Below are 22703 nucleotides of genomic sequence, written 5' to 3' on the forward strand. Positions count from 1 at the left end.
TCCAAGACAACAACTGGAGGCACTCGTGCGTTTAGATCACCAACACAAACATGGGTCTCCCTGCCTTTGAGATACTGCTGGTGCTTCTTCTTGCCTTACCAAACCATCTCTCTTGCGCACATTCTACAGCGGACATGCTCCTACAATGGAAATGCAGCATGTACGACACCACGTCCTTAGGCTGCCTGGAAACATGGATCTATGGCACCAGCCCATGTAACTGGACTGGCGTTACATGCAGTGCTATGGTGCCTCACGATCACGGCCATGGTCGAAGTGATGTTGTCCAGGTTGTAAAGAACATATCCCTTGCAGAGTGTTTCCTTCAGGGGACATTGGATATGCTCGACTTTTCATACTTACCTGAGCTCTCTTTCTTGGATCTGTCCAGTAATTACCTTTCGGGATCTCTCCCAGCATCCATAGGTAATCTTTCTAAACTAAACTATCTCAATCTCTCTCATAGTTCTGTGCTTACAGAAGCTCAGGTAATCTTTCTTGCTGAGTCGTCACTGAGCGGGCACATCCCAGAAACACTTGGCATGCTAGTATACTTACAGAAGCTCGATTTAAGGGGCAACAAATTTTCTGGCCTGATACCTTCTAGTTTGGGAAATTTGACCGGATTGGATTACATGGACCTTAGCTCTAACAGTTTATCTGGTCATATTCCTCATGAGATTGGGATGATGCAAGGCTTGACTTTGTTAGATTTATCCAGCAATAGCATTGGTGGCTCAATTCCTGGAATAATTTGGAATCTAACAAGGCTAGTATTATTGGATCTTTCGTCCAATCGTATTGTAGATTCCATTCCTCCAAGCATAGGAAATCTACGAAGATTAGAGTCCTTCAATGTTACAAACAACAAGATCACTGGATCCATTCCTTTAAGGATTTCAAATCTAACAATGTTAAAATCATTCGATCTTTCCTTCAATCATATAGTAGGTCCCATTCCTCCAAGCATTGGAAATCTAAGAAGATTAGTGTCCTTCAGTTTTGCAAACAATGAGATCACCGGATCCATTCCTGTAAGCATTTCAAACCTAACAAGGTTAGAATTGTTTGATCCTTCCTCCAATCAAATAGCTGCTTCCATTTCACAATGCATAATGAATTTAACGAGGTTAGAGATCTTGGATCTTTCAAACTGTCAATTGAATGGTACCATTCCTAGAAGCATAGGAAATTTAAGCAGACTAAAATTCTTCAATCTTTCCAGCAATCAAATCACTGGTTTCATCCCTGAAAGCATAGGAAAATTAACCAGGTTAGAACTCTTGGATTTTTCCAATAATAAAATAAACGGGTGCATCCCTTCCACCTTCTGGAATTTGACCTCTCTAACTACAATTGCCCTTTATTCCAATCAGATGAATGGTCTTCTACCACCCGAAATAGGATCGCTGTTCAACCTCTCATATCTAGATTTAAGTAGCAATCAGTTTAGGGGAAGCATTCCATCTCAGATAGGAAATAGCTTGGGTTTGTCAATTTTGCGCATGTCAGACAACATATTAATAGGACCAATACCAAAAGAGATTGGGAATTGTTCTAAGCTATATGAGATGGATTTGAGCAGAAATAATCTAAGTGGTGCCATACCAGAGACTTTAGCGCATCTGCACCAATTACACATTCTAAATTTATCATTTAACAGTTTGAGTGGCAGATTCGAGGACACTTTTACCCCATTAGACTATACCATGGTCTTGCTTGACCATAATATGGATATATGTGGTGATCCAAATTATGGCTTGAAACCATGTGTCGTCACAGAGTTAGACAAAAAAAACAATAAAAATCTTCTTATGGTACTGCTTCTAGCTTTTGGTACCTTTTGCTCCATTTGTCTCGGAATAGGGTGCATGACGATTGTTAAAAGGAGGAGGAAATTCACAAAAGCCAACAGCATAAGTGCACCTCAAGATACGGTCTCCATATGGAATTTTGATGGGAAGGTTGCATTCCAAGACGTACTTGACGCAACAGAATGTTTTGATGAAAAATACAGCATTGGTATTGGAGGATACGGGTCTGTCTTCAGAGCTGAGCTTGAAGGAGGGCGCGTATATGCCATTAAACTGCTCCATTCTGTTGAAGACTATACTGATGAGAAAGGATTTCATGCAGAAATCCAAGTTTTGACAAAAGTCAGTCACCGATGCATAGTCAAGTTGCATGGATATTGTTCTCACTCCAAGTGCAAATTTCTTGTTTACGATCTCATTGAAAGGGGAAGTTTAGAATCCAATTTGCAGGAGGAACAGCATGCCAAGGAGCTTGACTGGTCTAAAAGAGCTGCAGTGGTGAAAGACGTAGCTCAAGCTCTCTCTTACCTGCACCATGACTGTGATGTACCCATTATACATCGTGACATCAAAAGTAGCAATATCTTGTTGGACCGCAATTTTAAGGCTTATGTGTCCGACTTTGGGATGGCTAAGCAGCTCAAGCATACTTGCTCAAGTTGGAGCACGATCTTTGCAGGGACATGTGGCTATATAGCCCCAGGTAAAACGCTTTACTCGTTTACTATAGAATGCAACCTCACTTAGCAAGTATTCTCCTGAGTTTCGTGGTTTCATTTCTTTTCACAGAATTGGCATCGACAATGCTATTTACAGAGAGGTGTGATGTATATAGCTTTGGTGTGGTCACCATGGAAGTAATCATGGGTAAGCACCCAGGGGACCTGCTGCTTCCGTTCTTCTGCCGAACAGAGCAGCATACAAAGCTCAAGGATATATTGGACCAGCGCACCACAGCACCAACGAGCGACGAGGAGAAAGACATCATCCTGGTCCTTCTGGTGGCCTTCGCTTGCTTGCAAATCTGCCCAAAAGCCCGCCCAACAATGCGGCAGGTGTATCAAGCACTCACAGACAAGAGCTGCCCAACAGACATCCAGAAGCCCATTCACCAAGTCAAATTGCAAGACCTGCATGATCTATGCGGCACCATAAGGAATATATGATGATTTTGTAGTCTCCGCATTAAGTTATTTGGCCAATGCGTCTTTTATTGTGTCAATTTGCCTAGACCCAATGTATTCGATAATTGACACAGATATTGCACAGATGGTCCGTAAAACTTCTCTTGAGGCAGTAAATAATCACCAGTCATTCAAATATAACCACAACTGCAATAATAGAAAGATCAATCTTGGATTTTGATGAAATGAATTGCTATTAGTAATTTTCCTTTACTGAGCACCATAGTTTGCTTATACGTGAGCCTCCTCTCCAGTGAACATAATGTTGATGTTATGCTCTATTACTAAGTGTCGGATCATCTCTCGTTGATGCGACCCTTTGATACAAACACATGGAAACAAAATTGCTGGGAGTGCCAGCCTTTTACTCGCTTGCAGCTTTCTGGAGCTCGTCCCAGGTTGTGATCTTCTCTCTAGGCTTGTTTCTCAGCTGCCCTGCCATCTTTTCCTTGGAATCAATCTTCTCCCAACCACTGAATGGCACAAAACGAACATTGTTTTGTTTTAGGATCTCAACAAGTCCTGTCCTTCCATGCTTCTTCGAATCAGACGGGGGCTTTAACACACCCTTGATATCATCTTCGAGGATGCTAGCCACCTATTTGTTAACCCATAAACAGAAAAAATCATAAATAGCCTATCAAAATGGCAACCAACAAATAAATACAATGACAGCGCTAAATGTGAAGTTTTTATGGTGTGAGGACCGTTGAGGTTCCAGTAGTGTCATGAACATGCAAAAGTAAACTATTCTTCCCCCACCCATACTAACAGACGATGGAAAAGTAACACCCATATCCCCACCATACTAATAGATGCTGGAAAAGTAACACCCATATCTTGGATGACTTAACATTGGTGGATTTCTCAAGATTTTGTCGCAAATAAATGTTGGTCCCAGGACATTATTGTCAAAGTGACAAAAGAACAAGCAAAAGCACTCTGATATGGGTGTATGCAAAGCGTAATTTCGTAGCAAACTAACGTCTTGCAATCTACACATAAGGAATGAACGATAAAACTATAACAAAGGTACCTACTGTTTCTTCCGCACAGTGGAGATTTGTCGCAACGATCCCAGTTGGTCCTCTCTTTAACCATCCTACCACGTACAACCCTGATTCCACAGTGGTTGTCTCTGACTCGCTGCTCAGGACTCTGCCTCTCAAATTTGGCACAACTCCTAAAATGAACCAAGGATCATCATGCAAAAGCAATTGCATATGCTCTTCATGGAGGCAAAATGAGCTCCAAGGTAGCAGGAAAAAAAAAGCAGTATTATGGACCTCTGTTTTTGTCGAAAGGCAAACCTTGTACAGGCAAAGATTTGTAACCAATACTTTTCAAGACCAGACTAAGAAGAAGGCAGCATATTAGATGCATCTCAAAAATTATATGGTTAGGTAAAAAACCAGGAAAGCATAAGCATGAGCCAAAATACTTACCCACATTTTAGGTCTTCAAACTCACCAGTTCCAACAGCCACCTGCTTACCAGTTACTTCATCACCTACATAACAAACAAGAATATTTATCAGAAAGCTCAAGAACTGATCAAGAAGATTCATTTCTAACCTGCTACACCAGACCTTTTAAAGCTGTCTTCTCAAGTTGAACAGCACCAACTGTGGAACCATTTTCTGAAGGGATGAACTTGATAGGTCTCCTGAAAAACACAAAATGAAGCTCCTTTTGGTCACTGTAACTGTTGTCCTTATGCACACTTGCAGCTTTGGACAGCAACTCATAAACCCTTCTTTGGATTCTACTATTCCTCATCTCCTCCTGCAATTAGATAGCAACATTTCCTTAGTCAAGAAAAGGTGAAAGGTAACTAGGTAAATCAATTTATTGGAGTTTTGAAAGCAGGGGTGGACCCATGTTGTGCTGAGTGGTGGCCCTCACTCAAGTTCAGCCACAAGCTCATTAAGGCCCTTCAATCACCGTTAGTGCCCTCAATTGCAAAAACCATGTGCCCCCACTCATTTGGGCCAAGTGACTCTACTGACCGAAAGAGGGAAATTGGTACTATGATCGTGTATTTTAATTAACCTCTGTAGAGCCCAACAATTATATTCTTGCATTAGCTTTTCTTTTATCCATTCTAAATTCTAGTTGTATTTTGAGACGAACTCTAAGTTTTGTCTCCTGATGTGCAACTCTTTTATTCTTACTAATAAGGTGCTGTAAGGTGTTCCTTTTGTCCGTAGGATATGCCTATATGAAGTTAAGTAGACATCCTAAGCAATGAAAAACTCGATTATATTTTCTATTCACCTATTTCTACGTACCATGCAAAGGGCGTCAAAATTATATAACAATTGTTCATCTTTCTCGTCAAAGACATGAGATCCTGCAACATGGAAGCAAGAACTAGAAATTCCGTGATCGCTACAGATGAATATGACCTGCGGCTGGGGAGAGCAACGTCGTTGATCATCCATGGTGGATCTATTTTTTTCTGACAAATGTATAGTCTTTATTCTAGCCTTTGCATGAGACATGCACCCAATGGCCCATTAATACAATTTTCAACCATAAGCCATCACAGGTAGATAAAATCCAACAAAAATCAAGATGAAAAAATAGAACAATTTATAAAAACATAAAAATAATTAAGAATTATGGATACTTTCTGGTCAAGACAAACATTTAACCAATGTTTTAATTTCTAGATATGAAAGATTATAATGGCAAATGAAATCCACCGCTTATGTATGAGTTTCTAGTGGCAGCAGTTCATATGCAAGTTCATCTTAATTTATTTTAGTGTGTGGAACTAGCTGCAGTGTTTTAAAGGCGATAAGGCGACCTTGGAAATCTGTGCACGCCTTATCGCGTAGGCAACAAGGCGGACCGGTTCCCCAAGGCAAGCTGGGTCTGCCTGGACACCTAGGTGCCGCCTTTAAAACACTGATTAGCTGCATGTACAGAGTGCCCTCACTTAGGCTTCGTGCTGGGTCCGCCCCTGCTTGAAAGCAGAATGTCCACTTAGTGAGACATTGAACAAGAAGCCTTATCACTGCTGTGGGTTTAGTATCAGTAAATGAGTAATTCTTACTATTGCTACCAAGATCTCATGCTAATATTTGTACATCACACGAAAATTATATGAAAACTTGCTTACAATCTGCACAATACATCATAAAATGGCCCTAACTGCCATGATAGAGCAAAAACTCCAGGTCCTATATAAGCCAGATTTAAGAAAGCCAGGATAGTAAAAGAAAACGACCAGTCCCACAGCTCAAAAGAAAAAGGAAAATAAGTTAAAGGCACAAACCTCATCTGCAGGCGAAGTTGCAAGATCAGCTTCGTTGATGCAAATACGAACATTTTTCAAACCTGCATGGACATGATGTCAAACTTAGAATGACAGCATGATAATGAGATAGGCTAATACTAATGTACCGCGTGTCAAATGTCAAACACTGCAAGTGTTCAAACAATTGTCAAAAATACCTAAAATTTCACGCAACTCCTTTGCTGTGCATGCTGCTTGTACAGGACCCCGTCGCCCAACCAAGTGTACCTTCCTTTACATGCAACATAAATAGAGAATTATGTATTATGTAATCATCAGTAATATATGGAAGTAAACTAGAAAGAAAAAAAATATAAGTCTGGTTTCAATATTAAAGTGAAAAGATACCTTATTGTGCTGCCACGTAGAGCATCCAACGCATAATCAGCAATATCTGTAGTAGCCAACTCAGTTTTACAGCGTAAAAGAATACGTGCAACATCAAGAGCAACATTTCCCTGCAATTAATCATGTTATGATAACGAATGGTATCGCATTCATAAAAGTACTTCAAGCAACATGTAAACAAAATGAAGGATCATGAGCTCACAAATCAAATAAAATTATAGATCAACTGTCTATCAAGGTTAAATAAAAGTGCAATTGTGAGTCAGTTCTCTTGGCCCCAAGATGTTGGTAATTTATTCAAATGCTAATATACAAAGAAAAACCAAAAAAATACCTGACCAAGGATGACTGCAGATTCTGTGTTTTTCAAATCAGGAGACAAGTCGCACATGTCTGGATGTCCATTGTACCACCAGACAAACTCGCGAGCTGAATGAATTCCTTTCAGATCCTAAAATGCCGCCCATGATGATACTAGAGATAAATAATTCCATCTAAAAAATGAGATAATCTCAACCACATAGGCAATGAAGATGCTAGCATTATAAACTCCACATGCACCCTGCTGACTACTTAATACCTAACTACTGCAATATATGAGGAAACACCAAAAATCAATTAGATTACAGTTAAATGATATTTCTGAAATGTGGTGCGACAGAAGTCAAAAGTCATACCTCTCCAGGAATACCAAGTGACCTATCACTTTCTGCACCATAAGCAAGAACAACCTGTTGATGAATAAATACAATCTCAACCAATTACTTATATAAGTTCTGGAAAAAGTAGTAATAGAAAAAATGAAATGAGACATCCTCTTGGGAAATGGATATTTAACTCAAGGTTGAACTTACAACATGATATGTTTTGCGAAGCTCTGACAGAGATATATCCCTTCCCAGTGTTACATTCCCAAAGAATGAACAGCTGCCATTTGCAGCTACACGAGAAAATTGATTTACCACAATCTGTTGGAAAGTTGAAGTAAACTTAGGTTTACAAACAATTTATATAGTGCCATAAGCATGAAAAATGGAAAGGAAGGTACAATCAAATAACCATAATACAACATCTAGCAGGTCCCAAGCAGTAGTTAAAACTATTAATTGGCAAAGCAAGATCTCTGCATTATATGAACAAAACAATATTGCCCTAACCTGATAACCACTACAGTAAATGAATAAATTGATAAAAACAAGTGAGGAAATAGGAAATAGGTGACCAATTCCAAACTGGTATTTTTCACTTAGTTGCAAGGGTGCAAAGATGAAAGGTTGATTGAATTTCAGTTCCAGAAATGATAACTGCAAAAACAACCACCTTTGTTTCTGGATGATCTGGAGCCACTCCAGAACGAACTAGGCCAAATGGTGTGGGGAGCCTATCAATGATATCAACTTGTGCTCCTTCATGACTCTTCAGCATCTGATTAACCCACCAAAGGTAGCACCAATGAATACCACGAAGAAACAAATAATTGTTAAAACGGAATAAATCTGAAGAACAGTTCCAACAGAAAGCTCCTAGAGCGTTGGACAGCAAACATGTTTCTGGGAAAATCTAGTTCAGTGAAGGTATTGAATCATATGTTCTTTTCATCATTTTAGCATTTGGTCATTGTACAGCAATGCTGCAGGTTCCAACACATTTTGATTAGGAAAAAAAATGCATCGCTCAACTAATAATTCCACCAGAGCACATGGAATTCTTATTGACATTGGTACACAAACTAATGAAACCACAATGAGCAAACATAGTTAATAATGCAGCACACTTCAAGGATAAATACTGAAGAAATCGTTAATCTCCTATGAAACCACAATACTCCTGCAGAACTGATGAGGACGGCCGAAAGCAAGGCCCTCAGAAGCAGAGTCGCGAAGATACGCAACAGCCAGTGCAATCCGCATACCCTGTCGGCGGTGTAGAACCCTGCAGGGCCGCTACCGACGACGCAGACGTGGAGCGGCTCGCGCACGAAGGCGGAGAAGCCCCTCGTCGGCGGCCCCTGGACAAGCAGCGGCCGCAGCCTCTCCACCGCGCGGGAGAGGAGCCGCAGACCGCGGGCCATCTCGGGAGCGCCGAGAGCGCTGGCGCCCACACCCGTGGCCGCGTGGCGGCGTGGGGGCGTGGGCGCGCGGCCGGCGGGGCTGCGGGGGGTGAGGGCGACCGGCGAGGCGGGCAGGCGGCGACCTGGCGGGTGGCGGCGAGCCGGCGACCGACGACGACGACTCGACGAGGGCAGGGGCCAGGGGCAGGAGGCGGCGCGGCGCCGACGGCAGTCGGGGCGGGTGGCGGCCAGCCGGAAGGCGCGATTTTTTTTAATTTTAACCCAATAACCTCTCCCAACAAATATTTCCCTCCAATGACTTTTTAGTCAGGCCATTGGCGCGACAAGATCACATTATCGTGCCACATGTATTGGCGCGATAAGGCCACCACGCTGGAAAAAGCCGATAATATGGAACACTCCTTCCACGCCAATGCATGTGGCGCGATAAAGTGATTTTGTCGTGCCATCGTGGCGTGACTATCTAAATAAAATAGTATCTGAGCTTCAAATATTACGAAATTTTGAATGCACATTGTAAAAAGTGTAAATAATCTATTTTAGTAACATACAGAGTTACATATTTTAAAATCTATAGTTTCAAAGTAGGCTATGTATTATCCCTATATCTATATTAGGGCTCCTGTTAAATATCCCACTTTTGGATCATCCTAATAAAATAGTATTTGAACTCCAAATATCGCGAAACTCGGCATATATAAGGTGTAAAGATTTCATTTTATTAACACCCCCAAGGCTAAGTGTTTCATATTTTGAAATCTATAATTTCAAAGTAGGCTATGTATTATCCCTCTTAGGGCAGCTCATAAGTGTTGGAAAAATAATTTAATTTTGCATATTTTGTTTTCTTAAATTTAATTAAGTAGCCCCAAACTCCAATAAGACTATGTTATAAGATATATTTGTCACATTTTAATTATGTTGAAGCCATCAATTATTATACAACTGATTTTATTCAATTTCAAATTAGTCCAATGGATATTACTAGCTTAAATCCAAGTGTTACAAAATTACCACTTACTATGTGATGTCCTTTCTTTACAATGTATTAGGAAACTATTCCTTGAAAGCTTATGTGTTATGAAAGATACAAAGGGCACGTTTAGCTAGCAGAAACATTTCTATTTCTACAGAGAATTACTAGAATCTATGCTAAATGGTGAAAAGGTGAAACGTTTCACCCACGAATCACTTGAAACGTTTCTCCTTTTTTGCCTAGGAGCATGAAACGGCCATAAACTAGTTTCGCATGATTCTATTCACCGTTTCCAACCCTCTCTCTAGTCTGGTAGCGGTCCTCTTTTACTATTTATTCTTTATAAGTGAAACTATAGTCAAAATGGATCTTATTTGAGATGCTCCTCACACACAAAATATTTTTGATATTTTTTTGAAGCATATTTATTTCTATGAATTTTCTAAGAAAATGAGGTAGAACAACAATTTTCCAATCAGCCAAACGATTTTCACAAAATAATTCTGATTCACTAGAGAAACACTTATATAGAAAAACTGAATACGAAACGTTTCTCAGTGAAACTGGAACTATACCAAGCGGACCTAAAATTACCACCTAGAGAGCAGTAGGTAAGTAGTGAATCATACCTCTCACTCTTAGCTTTCCTCGTGTAGACATCATTTATTTATGATTACTAAGAAACAATACAATAATACTATACATTATAGATTATACTATTATCTCTTCACATGACATGACATCTTGATTAAAAATCATAACATAATACTATAATTAGTTTACAAGGCATGTGATGCTCGCCCACGTCAAGGGCCATAAGTCGAGAAGTTTCTTATCACGCGATACGCCATCTACACATGTTAGTCCATAGACACGTGTCCATAAACGGGTATGTCTAGGGACATCACCCCTTTGGCCACACCCTTTGCCTATGTATAAATATGTAGTCACATTATTCACTAAAACAATCGAGATTCATTCTTCAATTTCTCTTGTTCTTTTACTCTCATTTCTGCAATATATGAACTGAGATTCCCAAATTAACTTTATTAATTAAGTTATGGGAATATGGTCTAGGCCGAGATAGTAGATCTGTATAAGAAAGATGTGCAAAAAAGCATTATATGACATAAGCTTGGTATGGTCCGATCTATCCAGCATCGATTACAATTGAATAGGATCAATTTGTATAATGGGTGATGGTTTGAATGCAGTTAAAATGGAACAAGTATATTGTGATATATGTAGGCTCATCAGAGTTTGGAAATATTTGGATCCCATTAAGTAATTAAATTTATGGAAAGAAAACATGCAAAGTTAAGTTATTTTTCTAATACTTGCAAAATATATTTGTAATAAGCATAAATGCATAATACATAGCCTACTTTGAAATTACAGATTTCAAAATATGTAGCACTTAACCTTGGGGATGTTAATAAAATGTAATCTTTACACCTTAACAATATGCGTACCGAGTTTCGTGACATTTGGAGTTCAAATACTATTTTATTAAGATAACCTAAAAGTGGATAAATTTAACAGTAGCCCTAACATGGATATAAGGATAATACATAGCCTACTTTGAAACTATAAATTTCAAAATATGTAACTCTTGGCCTTATGTATGTTACTAAAATAGATATTTTTACATCTAGTACAATGTGCATACAAAGTTTCATAATATTTGAAGTTCAAATACTATTTTATTTAGATGGTTTAAAGTGGGTACATTGAATTGGGTACCCTTTGTCACGCCAAAATCACGTTGTGCCACATGCATTGGCATGACAGGAGCGTTCCACATCATCGACTCCTGCCAGCGTGGTGGCCTTGTTGCGCCAATGCATGTGGTGCTACAACGTGATCCTGTCGCACCACGCGGATTGGCACGACCAAAAGGGTCACCGGATGGAAATATTTGTCCGGAGGGGTAATTTTTAAAATTATATTGAAAAAAAGGATTAAATTAAAAAAATCTTAGAGGCATGGACGTGTGCGGACGGGAGGCGCACGGCCAACCGGCCAGGGCTAAGGTTCCGACATGCTGATCTGACTTCGCGTCAGGTGGGCTAATGGGCTGCCTGACCTTTTTATACTATTTTTATAAAACTTGTTCTGAGTCTTCTTGAGCCTCACCCCGGGCTGCAGCCCGGGGCCCAAATCCGCCCCTGCCCACGCCACCCGTTCCAAATGCTCACTAAGTCCTCTGGATCCCACCTTGGGCTTCCCTCAAGAGGCTCCAGCGAGGATTGTGAGCTCCTCCGAGGCTCCATCTCTTTCCCAGGGTTCGATCTCCGGTCTTCATATCAGCCTCGGAACTTGTCTCCGTGGACGTGGTACCTGGAAAACATCTGAAGAGCAAGGTACACATACGTGGTCATCAACAAAGAAAGAAGCGAGGGTGAACAACGAGGAATCCAAACCCTTTAGACCTCTCTCTTAACCCTCGAGTGCTGGGGTGGGAACCCCACGCTTTTTTAGTCTGTTCTCAAAAGTAATTTACGAGACCCGAGGGTTATATATGCACCTATAACTTTAACCCAAACTCCTTTGAACCTTCTCGCAAGCTTCGGCCGTGAAGACACTACGTCCGTTGATGCGAGGATCTTTCCGAGGGTAAGAATGTCATATCTGGTGCTCGAGGGTCATGGTTGTTTTTAGTGATCCCCAACAGTAGCCTCTCGAGAGCGGGGGTCGACTCCGACGTGCCGAATCCACGAAATTAATGATCACTCATAAAAAATGTTACCCTCGAATATCGGAGGAGAAAAGAGACAGAATTAAAAGAGGACACGTGTTTGCTTCCAGTTACGTGACGTTTCGGCTTTCTCGTACGGTTTGAGGCATCCTTTTGCACCCGTTACGCCCCGATATAAAGCAAGGTACGGGTCTGTTCTGTTACCTTCGCTATCGCTTGACAACCCTTGTTTCATTTTCAAATTGTGCTTTAAGATTCGTGCCATCCAAAATTCGACGTTTCCTGTGCTGATTGAGTCAATAGAAGGTTAGGTTTCCCTTTTTACTATGTATGTCTTTGCCATGGCCTTTTTTGCGCACAATTTTCTATTTGAGTTTTTTTACTCTTAGTTTTTGTTTAACTTGCTAGCACAATGTAAACCGCGAGGGCAGCTACATCAGAGGAGCTTGCTGAGATGGAAAGTGGGAACAAGGGGCGGAACCGAGGGTTACCAGGAGCGGTCATCTAGCTCTGACGGCCGGGGGGGGGGGGGGGAGTGAAGATTTGGCTGGAGTTGATGCCGACCCTCGGGATCTTACCGAAGGCAAGGTAGCTCTGAAACCTACTCTTCGTTTTGGCCATTCCCTGGTCTCGCGGACCACCATCGATTTCTATATATCGAAAGGATATTTTTCTGAAGGTGTTGCTAGGTCGCCCGGTGATGAGGTGATTCCACGACCCAACCCTGATGAGGTTGTGGTTTTCTGTGACTGGGTTGTTTCATTTGGGGTTTCATTTCACTCTAAATGATGTCAGTCTGGAAACAGTAAAATGAAACTTGCCATTGAGAATGGCATAAGTGAATGCATATCTTCAGCAGAAGTTGATTGCATTGTGTCGAATTCATTACTCTTTGCTGACAAGGACAGGTCCTACGTCCTCTTCTGCTCACGCTCACACATGTATCTCCTGGTGTTACATAGGACCCCCACAATTGCGACAGATTGCCGCAATTGTTTGTTGTGTCTAGCAATGTCAGTGTCAGCATAGCAAGATCATATAAACTTTTCGCCAGTACCTAATTTTGTATATGTATTTTATCTATAACGAATCAGCGAACACCTTATTTTCATATGCTCAATGTCAACATCACAGAGACCGCTTCAGTCATTGAACAAGATTAATAATGGAAGGGGCAAATCCTTAATGCATTGATAAGAGACACAGTCGTCGGTGAACAAAGATGCCTCTCATAGCACCGAAAAAGGCAACAGAACATCAGAGCTGGGTGGTCACCAGTCCAAGCTCCCAAAATATCACCAAAGCTTGGTGGATGGTCACCAGTCCAGACACTGAAACACTTAGTAGGGTAACTGACTCGAAAGACCAAACGATGGCCAAAAGAGAGGAAGAGAAACTGCAGGAAAAGAATACATAAGGCTCTTCCGGTGCAGAAAAACTAGAGGACACGGGTTCGCGAGCATCGCTGCTTAGTAACTCCACATGCATCTCAATCAACCCTGCCAAAACACCAGAGATGTTATCAGCACATTGGCATAGCCAGCATAGCGTCTAGCATGTAAGCATCTGCATAGTGACATCATACAAACTTCAACTTTAGCTTGCTAAGGAAAATTATGCTGATCCAGATTTGAACAAGGATTTGCACTTTTGCGGATAGCATGCCAAAATTGATTGATGAATTATTTAAAACATGTACATGCCAAGAGTTTGAAGCACATCACAGAGTAGCAGCACAGCACAAGTCTTCTTTCAAAAGTCTGTCTGATGGGAACAATTTTTGCATTTCACTTCACTCTGTTAATGCAATTTTAAGCCGTGATGTGTGATCCAGGCTTTATATTTGAAATCATTTATATAAGATAAACATATGTTGGTATTTTGTGCACTGGACCACTTAATTCTTTCACATACATTGCAAACAGTCTTAAGCACGTGGAGTTTTGTGAAAAGAAGGGCACAAATTCAGGCCATAGGCAGAGGCACTTTACCTCCATGTCGATGTCATTATCCTTTGATGCTTCACCTGTCAAAATGAAGAACCACATTTTGGTTGAATCTTAGTGCCATAATAATGTCAAGAATTTATCCATATCAAATTCTAGTTATAGGTCATAATCCCTACATCCTATGTTCAATAGACTAGTAAGACGCATGATATCACTATTTCAGAAGGAATATATTTTCTAGACATATTTTAAGTATTTTGGGCATCAAAACTGGACCAGTATTTAGGATCTACGATACTTTTGTATGTTTTATCATATAAATGAATATGTGTCAACAAACATTAGTAGACGTAAGGTTTAGCTCAACAGAATGTCATAGGAAAGCAAAGCATTGTAAGTACTCTGCACACCCCCATTACAGCTAATCAAGGCACAATTAAACTACATCCAAGTAATGTTATTATGGACTGATGATTAATTGTAGTTTATGTCCTGCAACTCCCTGATCAAACATTCTGTAGTGACTCAGTAGGGTCTTGACATGCATGCAAATGTTTTCATTTTAGGAGTAATGTTATTGTTCCTTTTACAACAGATCAAAGTACCCAGTATTGCACATTTGACAGCTTAAGAATGACAAAAACACATACAGAATTGCTGATGCTTGCTCTTTCTATAGAACATATCTTACTCTAAGATGATACCGCATAAAAAAGGAAGTTACAGCCTTAAATATTTTGTCTCCAAGAGAAAGGTTTACATGCCCATTACTTAATGGTCAGAAAGTTTCTTTTTTTCCAAAAATGGATTTACCTCCAGTTAATTCTGATGTCCACAATGCTAAGTTGTCCTTCAGAAGCTGCATCATAAGTGTGCTATCCTTGTAAACCCCCTCACCAGCAGCATTAATTTCAGTAAGAGCCTCATCAAATGCTTGTTTTGCCACTTGGCAAGCTCTGAAAATAGAGAAAAACATGAAAATTCAGTGACTGAAGTTGATGCTTTTTTATAAACCAGTGGCCCATCAAGCAGCATACCAGGATGACAACAAATCTACCATGTTCCAAACATGCTGCATCCAAGGGAGAAAAAAATACCATCGTCTAACATCTTCCTAAAGAAAGGGCTCAACCCACAAATCTACTATGTGCCCTACTAGCATCCAGTGGGTTCAGGCTGTATATAACTAAACATTGCACTTGAGGTTTAATTATGCGAGTGGCTAAATGTCTCATTATGCCTATTGGGGGAAACAAAATCAAATTTAACTTACTGATAAACCATCTACTAGAGGCGAACAGTCCATTTGAAAGTAGGCCGATGTTTCAAAACAAGCATGACTGAATAGGAATATCTATCTTACAATTTGAAACATCAATGGAAAGAGAGAAAGGAGCCATTGAGGATGAGTGACCTCTCATGAGAGTTCATTATCTCATAAAAGAAGACCGAAAAATTGAGGGCAAGGCCAAGCCTGATTTGGTGAGCAGGTGAGAGTTCACTGGAGGCGACAACCATGGCATGCTGCAGCAAATGTTTGTTATTTCAACAGGAAGAGAAAGGTTTTTCTGAAAGATTCGTTTGAGCCCATGTAAAATACTTGGAAGATTCTGAACCTGGTATGCCATAAGTGACTGATCAGCAGCAGCCTTCTTTTCAGTTCCAGTGCTAAATTCAGCCAAGTAACGATAGTAGTCCCCTTTCCTGCAACAGTTTAGGAGTCATATCCAATGCAGGTATGGAAAAGATTGTGGAAGTAGGAGTATCATGTGAACATGCATGCACTATAGAGAGAAGATTATCATTGAAATGATAGAGAAGCGGACCTAGTGTCGAATGGATTACTAGGGTCACATCTAGACAATGTAAAATTCCTAGTATCATTCTACCGTGTCATATACACAAGGGACTGATGGAGTGCTTCAGAACTAGTGAAGCACCATCCAATTCTCTAATATTGCTGCACCGAAAACATTAATGAACGACATAATGAGAAACTAAACTAATCATTGTACATATTTTCCAGAAATAAAGAAGAGCATTAAAAAATTTTCACCATCCTTGTGTAATGGAACCAATTTTGCAAGACTGCATAGCAGCCTAACCTCAGATATAGAGAAGTTCATAGTAAAAAGACTAAAAGGCAGGACAATGTAAAACTAGTGTTGTATCATTAAATAATAGCCCGACTCACTGAACAGTTGGAGACCAGGAGCTTGATCTACTCTTTAAATCTTATTTATTTTTTTCTTTTGGAATATCTTACATGATAGAAAGGTAATAATAATAGTACTTTTAAGCTTTCTGCCTTTGCATAGATTGATTAAACTTAAGTCAAACTAAATCCAACAACCGTATTTTAATTCCACTAGGAAAGAAGCAGCACCTTGTTTATATATCAAAAAAAAACAAAAAAAAAGTCTACAACTAAGTATAGTGCCATTTCGAGAAGTAGCACTGTGCTCATCTAAAGGAATTGGAAATGTGCAGTTTTCTTTTCTTTTATTTACATAATAGTGGTACCTTTTAAAACAGAATGGAAGTGGAAACGAATTTTGGGATCCAGTGGCAAAAACATATTCAGGTTAGCCATGGAGAAATGACACACAAGTTACCAAGCCATAACTAGACAATTTTTCCTCTTTTTCTGAACATTCTATCAAGTTCAGTCATCAAAGCTTAGGAAAGGATTTACCATTAAATCTTTTGGAGGAAATAAGCTCTTCAAAGACATTTGAGCTCAAAATTGTATATAGTTTTGGCAAAAGATTGCGATATCAAATTTACCTGGAAAGTTAATGAGATTTTGGATAGAAAATTAACTCTGGACATAATAATCAGAAAACAGTAAGAAAAGCAGAAGGCAAATGAAACAGAGCACTGAAACAAGGAACCTACATACATCTTATAAAAGAACACAACATTTTCACCCGAACTGGCCAAGGGAAGGCAATGAATAGCGATGATTGACAGTACTTCATTGCAAACCTTCCTTAGTTCGCCTTCTACTTTCTTTTTGTAGGCATCTATCATCACACCAGCCTGATCACCACTTGTCAACTTTTGCTCAAGTGAACAAATGATTCTCCATGATGCCCTCTTTGCCCCAATAGTATTTTTGAAACCTACTGAGAATAAATGCCTTTCTTCAGCATTCATATCCACATCCATCCTAGCAAGCTTCTTCATAAATTCCACCATATCTGCCAGAACAATCATGAATTGAGTTAAGATATAGGACTAACTTCAGCTGAACAAGCGTAATTAAATATGGATGCAAATAGCATAACTAATTAAGGGGCGTTCTGAATACTGTAATCATAACCTAACCTGAAGTGTTAGTTCTGGGACAGACAGGTTACGTTATAAAGACATATTAGTTTGTCATGTCAACCTATTCATTCTCTTCGTAGTTTGAAAAATTAGACATTATATCGGTTAAGTCACCGCTTTACATTAAAGTTACATGTTGGAAAGTCTAGATTGAAGTCAAAAGGTGTTTATTTTTCTCACCAACTTCACTGACTGCATGAAACCATTACTTGGTTCTACAGTAGAAATTCACTGAACTTATGCAAAAACTATGTTTTTATGCCTTTTTTTTGCCAAAGGAAGAGGAAAATGGCCTGCTAAACTGATTCCTAGGAGGCAGGAGGTTCGTGGAAACAAAGGACTCACAGGAAGAATAGTGATGAACTGGAAGATTATGGTCTCTGAACTTTTCAGAAAGAGCATTGAAGCATAGGCAGAGACGCTTGCAACCTAGTGCATCTCCAAATTAACGCAACTAGGAGCAGTATGGAAGTAATGGTATGCTTTCTATGCCAAAATCAACCTCTTAGTGCCCATGTCAAGATATTGATTGACAAGAGTAAGTTAAAGAATCCTGCATGATCTAACAAGATAATTTGCAGTCCAAAGACATAAGAGATGGGTACCTGGTTACCTGAAGATGGGTAAAAACAATTTAAAGGAGTCTAGAGTTATGCTATTCCAGTATGGTAGGATGCTAGACTGCTAGCTCACACCACACTAGAGACTAGACAGAAAAAAGGATATGACTTTATAAATTGCTGAACTTCTATTAACATTAAACTAGAACTTGAAATGTGAAGTGTGAAGTAGATGGCAGGTTCCACATTTCCACTTATCCACTTATTACACACTTTCAGAGTCAAATAGATTATGTGTTGTAACTTGTAAGGATGTGAATGGAATGGATAGAGATCTATGAGTATGTTTATCCATTGTCATGCATCATCCATGACTCCAAGATCATTCTTTTCCTACAGATGAACATACCAATGAATAAGCAAGCAACTCAAGGGCACCCAGCACACAGAATTGGGCCCCACAAAACATCATAAACATATAATCTACTCTGATCGGCCAAGCTACCATTCTCCCCTCTTGCAAAAACAAATCGATAGTCCCAGAAACAATCAAAACCAGTCAGAACACACTCAGCAGTCACAAGATTTGACCCAAAATGGTCACAAAAAAGTCGTATTTTTTCAGGAAACCAGAACATTCGTACCAGCACTGCTGGAAATGATCAAAATTGCCCCTAAAATAAACAAGGAGTAGCTGCAACTAGCCCCAAACCATCATAGAAGGACCTGATCAGTCAAACCATACAAATTCAGAAGAATAAAAAAACATAGCAATTGGGAGCAGATTACTGTTCACGTGTACAAGCAAGTGAGCAAAGACGACTAATCCAAACACACATGAGCGACAGAAGAAGACCACAATTTATCCCCAAATTCCGCCAAAGAACGGACCATGGATTTCCCAAAATGCAAGGCACCAGGAACAACAACACTGCACACAAGCAAGGTGCAAACGAGAACAAGGGAGATCCCTCACCATCGTATCGCTCGGCAAGCTTTGGCCAGGCACACGACCTTCTCCCGCTCCTCCATCTCCTCCACCTCCACCAATCCCCTTCGTACTAGGCTTCCTGGCTTCCCCTCTCCCATGTCCCAACTCCCAAGTTGCCCCTCTTCACCTTCCTAAAACAGAAGGTGTGCTCCTCCCTAGCCATTTCCTACTTTTGGGACCGAATGGCTCACTTCTTGCTGATAGTGTCCGGTGTCCCCATATATTTGGTGCTTTCTGACTAGCAGCAGCAGCAATGATTTCGGTCTAATCTGAATATACTGATAGTTATTTTTGTTTGTCATGTCAACCAATTCATTCTCTCTGCTGTTGCAAACTTATATGCTGGAAGGTCTAGAAGTGAAATCGAGAAGGTGTTTCTTTTTTCTCACTAACTTGACTAACTGCATGAATCCGCTTGCTTCCATAATGCAAACTATTACTGAACTTGTGTAAAACTATGATTTTATGTCATGATTATTATTTACTTCCAAAAGGTCTATCTTATTTTTACCAAAATAAGAGAACTATATATAATAAGTAGGGGATGCTCCTACTGTTTCATAAAAAAAAAATAAGCAAAGCTAGTTCCTAGGAGGCAGGATTTTCCTGGAAACAAAAGATTCATAATCACAGTGTGTGCACCTTTCAGAGGGAATATCGACGTTTAGACGGCTAGAAGAACCTTATAGTGCACCTCCAAGATTAATGGAACCAGAAGCAATATGAAAGTAATCACATGTTTTTTTATGTCAAAATCGATCTCATAGTGCTCAGGTCATGACATTGGCTGACAGGGCCCAAGTTAAAGAACCCTACACGGCATAATGAAATAATTTGCAATCTAAAGACATAAGTCATAGGTGATGAGCATCAAATCGTGACCAAATTACAAAGGATAATGGGCACCAGCAGATGGGTAGAAACAATTAAAAGCAGTCTAGAATTATGCCATTCCACCATATGGGGTTGCTAGGCTGCTAGCTCAAACCACTCTAAACAGAAAAAGGATACGACTTTATAAATTGCCTAACTTCTTTACACACTAAACTAAATCTCAAATGCGAACATAGATGGTGGGTTCCACAGTTTCACTTATTCCACACTTGTAGAGTCTAATAGTTGTCATGCGTACTAGGTTATAAATAGAATGGATGTCGTGCACCATCCATGGTACCAAGATCATTCTTTTTCTCATAGAACCATCAAAAGCAGTAGAAAAGGAACTCTATGGGCACTCCACAGTCAACTCATAGAGTCGGCCCCCACAAATCAACAGAAACATATAACCTCATTATTCCCTTCAGCAGGCACAAATCGACAGAACTAAAGCAACAGAAACCTGTCAGAAACACTCAGCAACAGCAAGATTGCTCCCAAAATTGCCATCAAAATGATTGTCTTTTTCTCGAAGCGGTCCCCCAAAAATCAACGAAATGTTCCTGAAATTAGCCCAGAATCATCACAGTAGGGATCCACCGATCGAACCGATACACATTAATAGGATTTTTGCTCCATTACGGAAAAAAAAAACCCTAAAAAAATCGCTGCAGCGGCCGGTAGGTCACTGTTCAGACCTTGAAGCCAGTAAGCAAGACTGATGCAAACGCGCTGGATCGAAGTCCAACGACGCCCAATTCCTTTCCGACAAAGAACAGAGCACGGATTTCCCCAAAATGCAGGGCACCAAGAACGACGGCACTGCAGACAAAGCATCAAGCAAGGCGGAACCGGGTGGATGGGATCCCTTACCGTCGTATCGCTCGGCCTGCTCGGCGAGCTTGGCCAGGCACACGACCTTCTCCCGCTCCTCCATCTTCTCCCCGGCCGATCCCCTTCTGGCTCTCGCTCTCCCGACTCCTCAGTTCCCCTCTTCACCTTCCTAAAACGGAAGGTGCGCTCCCCTTGCCTTTTTCTACTTTTGGGACCGGATGGCTCAGTTCTTGCCGATGGTGTCCCCATCATATATGTGGTGCCTTCTGATTAGCAGCAGCAGCAGAAAATGATTTTGGTCTAATCTGAATGTACTGATTGTGATTTTTGTTGTGGACCTTCTGCTGACAGTTGGACATTTCCCTTTGGCCAAAGGAAGCTCCCATCCACAACCATACATTAATCATTTCTTCTGATTTACATTGGTGAAGGGAAAAGATCATGCTTACACCTTTAGTAAACTTTTTTTTAATTTTAAAGAGAGGGTGACTTGGTTCTTTGGGAGTGTTAGGTAGATAGCACCAAATTAAACAAAGATGGAAATGTGTTTGACTTTTCTTATCACTATTTCTACATTTCAGTTGTTCTTACTTCTTGGAGAAATTTTGGAACACCTTTTTTCTCCTCTCCCAGCATAAAGAAGGATATCAACAATGACTAGGCAAAGGAACTGGAGTATAAAACTGAGTTTGGTTATCCTGGACAGCTCCTCAAATTAACTAATATTATCCTCTCCTCAACCTGACTTTTTGTTTCTGTTTTTGAAGCTCATTTCTTTTGATCTCCTTTTTTTTTCTCCATGGTCAGACAGACAGCTACCACTTTTGATGACAAAAGATAGCATGGCCACCTTTTGTCACATCCACAATTTCTTATTCCATCCATCATGCAGTTTGCTTTCAGCAGCACTCTGTTTGTTTTTTTTTAACTTTGTTGCTCCCTTGCTTAGGTGTCCACGAGATTAGGATTTTGTAATCCCAAATACATTGTTTAATCGATCATGGGACCATTTGTTTACCGAGGACATGGTGCACGTGTTAGGTGACGGGGAGGAGGAGGTGGTCCCGGGCGGAAAGAGTTTGGACCGAGGGACGTACGGCAATCGAAGCTTTACAACTCGACACCTAGGTTCAGTATTTAAAGGAACCTAAGTTTGTAGTACATGGACACATCAAACCAATTGCTCCCTCCATCAAAGTATGCTTAAGGTGTCCCAAACAGGGGCACATCAGCTAGCTTTAAGGTGGTAATTGTACATGTCAATATTTACCATACATGGCTTAATGTTAATGAAGATAACTTTCTCTTATTCATGAGCTAGGGTACAGTAGAAAACAAAGGAAATGCAAGCATTAATAATAATAATAAGAAGAAGAAGAAGGAGGAGGAGGAGGAGGAATCTGATATTGTCGGTGAAGCCAACTTTATTGTAGTCTATAGATTATATGTACACTCTTAATAGCTAGTACTATCTACAATCATCGAAGAGGTTCGGTAGGAATAGTGCAGCTTGATGCAAAAATCTATAATATTCTTCGTTTCAAGTCAAGGAATGGAGGAATTTTGTAGGATAGGATCCATTCTATCCTTCAACAACTCTTTGAGGATTTTAAACATGAGCTCCAAGCCCTGCTTGTCAAGTACGCCAGGATTAGGCCTTGTTTAGTCCCAATTTGGAATAGGCAAAATTGGCATTTTGCCATAAATGCGCAACTGTAGCGTTTCGTTTGTATTTGTGAATTATTGTCCAAATATTGACTAATTAG

At 40.2% G+C, this 22703-nt stretch overlaps 3 protein-coding genes across 6 annotated transcripts; 1 reads left to right on the forward strand and 2 right to left on the reverse strand.

Annotated features, from left to right (window-relative positions):
• The first annotated feature begins 40 nt into the window (after nt 1-40).
• Nucleotides 41-3184, forward strand: LOC101778487 (MDIS1-interacting receptor like kinase 2). The gene is made up of 2 exons (XM_004979625.3): nt 41-2517; nt 2604-3184. Exons 1-2 carry the CDS (start codon nt 51-53, stop codon nt 2978-2980), a joined length of 2844 nt encoding a protein of 947 aa, XP_004979682.1. The 5' UTR covers nt 41-50; the 3' UTR covers nt 2981-3184.
• LOC101778888 (NADPH:adrenodoxin oxidoreductase, mitochondrial) lies at nt 3169-8871 on the reverse strand. 4 transcript variants are annotated; one of them, XM_014805706.2, is made up of 13 exons: nt 8562-8870; nt 7970-8074; nt 7504-7617; nt 7327-7380; nt 6984-7100; nt 6650-6759; nt 6460-6533; nt 6281-6342; nt 4587-4782; nt 4444-4507; nt 4285-4308; nt 4039-4181; nt 3169-3596 (listed from the first exon to the last, which is right to left on the reverse strand). In XM_014805706.2, exons 1-13 carry the CDS (start codon nt 8718-8720, stop codon nt 3589-3591), a joined length of 1230 nt encoding a protein of 409 aa, XP_014661192.1. In that variant the 5' UTR covers nt 8721-8870; the 3' UTR covers nt 3169-3588. The 4 variants fall into 4 exon arrangements, with proteins under 4 accessions (XP_014661192.1, XP_014661191.1, XP_004979683.1 ...); XM_014805705.2 differs by having other exon boundaries at nt 3174-3596; nt 4035-4181; nt 8562-8871; XM_004979626.3 differs by having other exon boundaries at nt 3174-3596; nt 4285-4352; nt 8562-8863.
• Nucleotides 8872-13543: 4672 nt separating this feature from the next.
• On the reverse strand, nt 13544-21167 carry LOC101779297 (putative 14-3-3-like protein GF14-H). The gene is made up of 7 exons (XM_004979628.4): nt 20977-21167; nt 17246-17546; nt 15960-16047; nt 15758-15867; nt 15157-15299; nt 14386-14420; nt 13544-13893 (listed from the first exon to the last, which is right to left on the reverse strand). The coding sequence occupies exons 1-7, from the start codon at nt 21038-21040 to the stop codon at nt 13888-13890; spliced, it is 747 nt and encodes a 248-aa protein (XP_004979685.1). The 5' UTR covers nt 21041-21167; the 3' UTR covers nt 13544-13887.
• Between the last annotated feature and the right edge of the window lie 1536 nt (nt 21168-22703).

Source organism: Setaria italica, chromosome VIII (assembly GCF_000263155.2).
Source record: "Setaria italica strain Yugu1 chromosome VIII, Setaria_italica_v2.0, whole genome shotgun sequence".
In the NCBI taxonomy this organism is placed as follows: Eukaryota; Viridiplantae; Streptophyta; class Magnoliopsida; order Poales; family Poaceae; genus Setaria; species Setaria italica.

Bases quoted from the DNA above. Each gene is read 5' to 3' on its own strand.
- LOC101779297 (XM_004979628.4), bottom strand. From the start codon at position 21,040: ATGGAGGAGCGGGAGAAGGTCGTGTGCCTGGCCAAGCTCGCCGAGCAG. The intron at 17,547-20,976 runs GTAAGGGATCCC...TTGTTCTGGCAG, and splicing joins GCAGGCCGAGCGATACGACG to ATATGGTGGAATTTATGAAG. The intron at 16,048-17,245 runs GTATGTAGGTTC...AAACTGTTGCAG, and splicing joins GTTGTGTTCTTTTATAAGAT to GAAAGGGGACTACTATCGTT.
- LOC101778487 (XM_004979625.3), top strand. From the start codon at position 51: ATGGGTCTCCCTGCCTTTGAGATACTGCTGGTGCTTCTTCTTGCCTTA. The intron at 2,518-2,603 runs GTAAAACGCTTT...TTCTTTTCACAG, and splicing joins ATGTGGCTATATAGCCCCAG to AATTGGCATCGACAATGCTA.
- LOC101778888 (XM_004979626.3), bottom strand. From the start codon at position 8,720: ATGGCCCGCGGTCTGCGGCTCCTCTCCCGCGCGGTGGAGAGGCTGCGG. The intron at 7,101-7,326 runs GTATGACTTTTG...GCGGCATTTTAG, and splicing joins CACTTGGTATTCCTGGAGAG to GATCTGAAAGGAATTCATTC. The intron at 6,534-6,649 runs GTATCTTTTCAC...TTGCATGTAAAG, and splicing joins CTACGTGGCAGCACAATAAG to GAAGGTACACTTGGTTGGGC.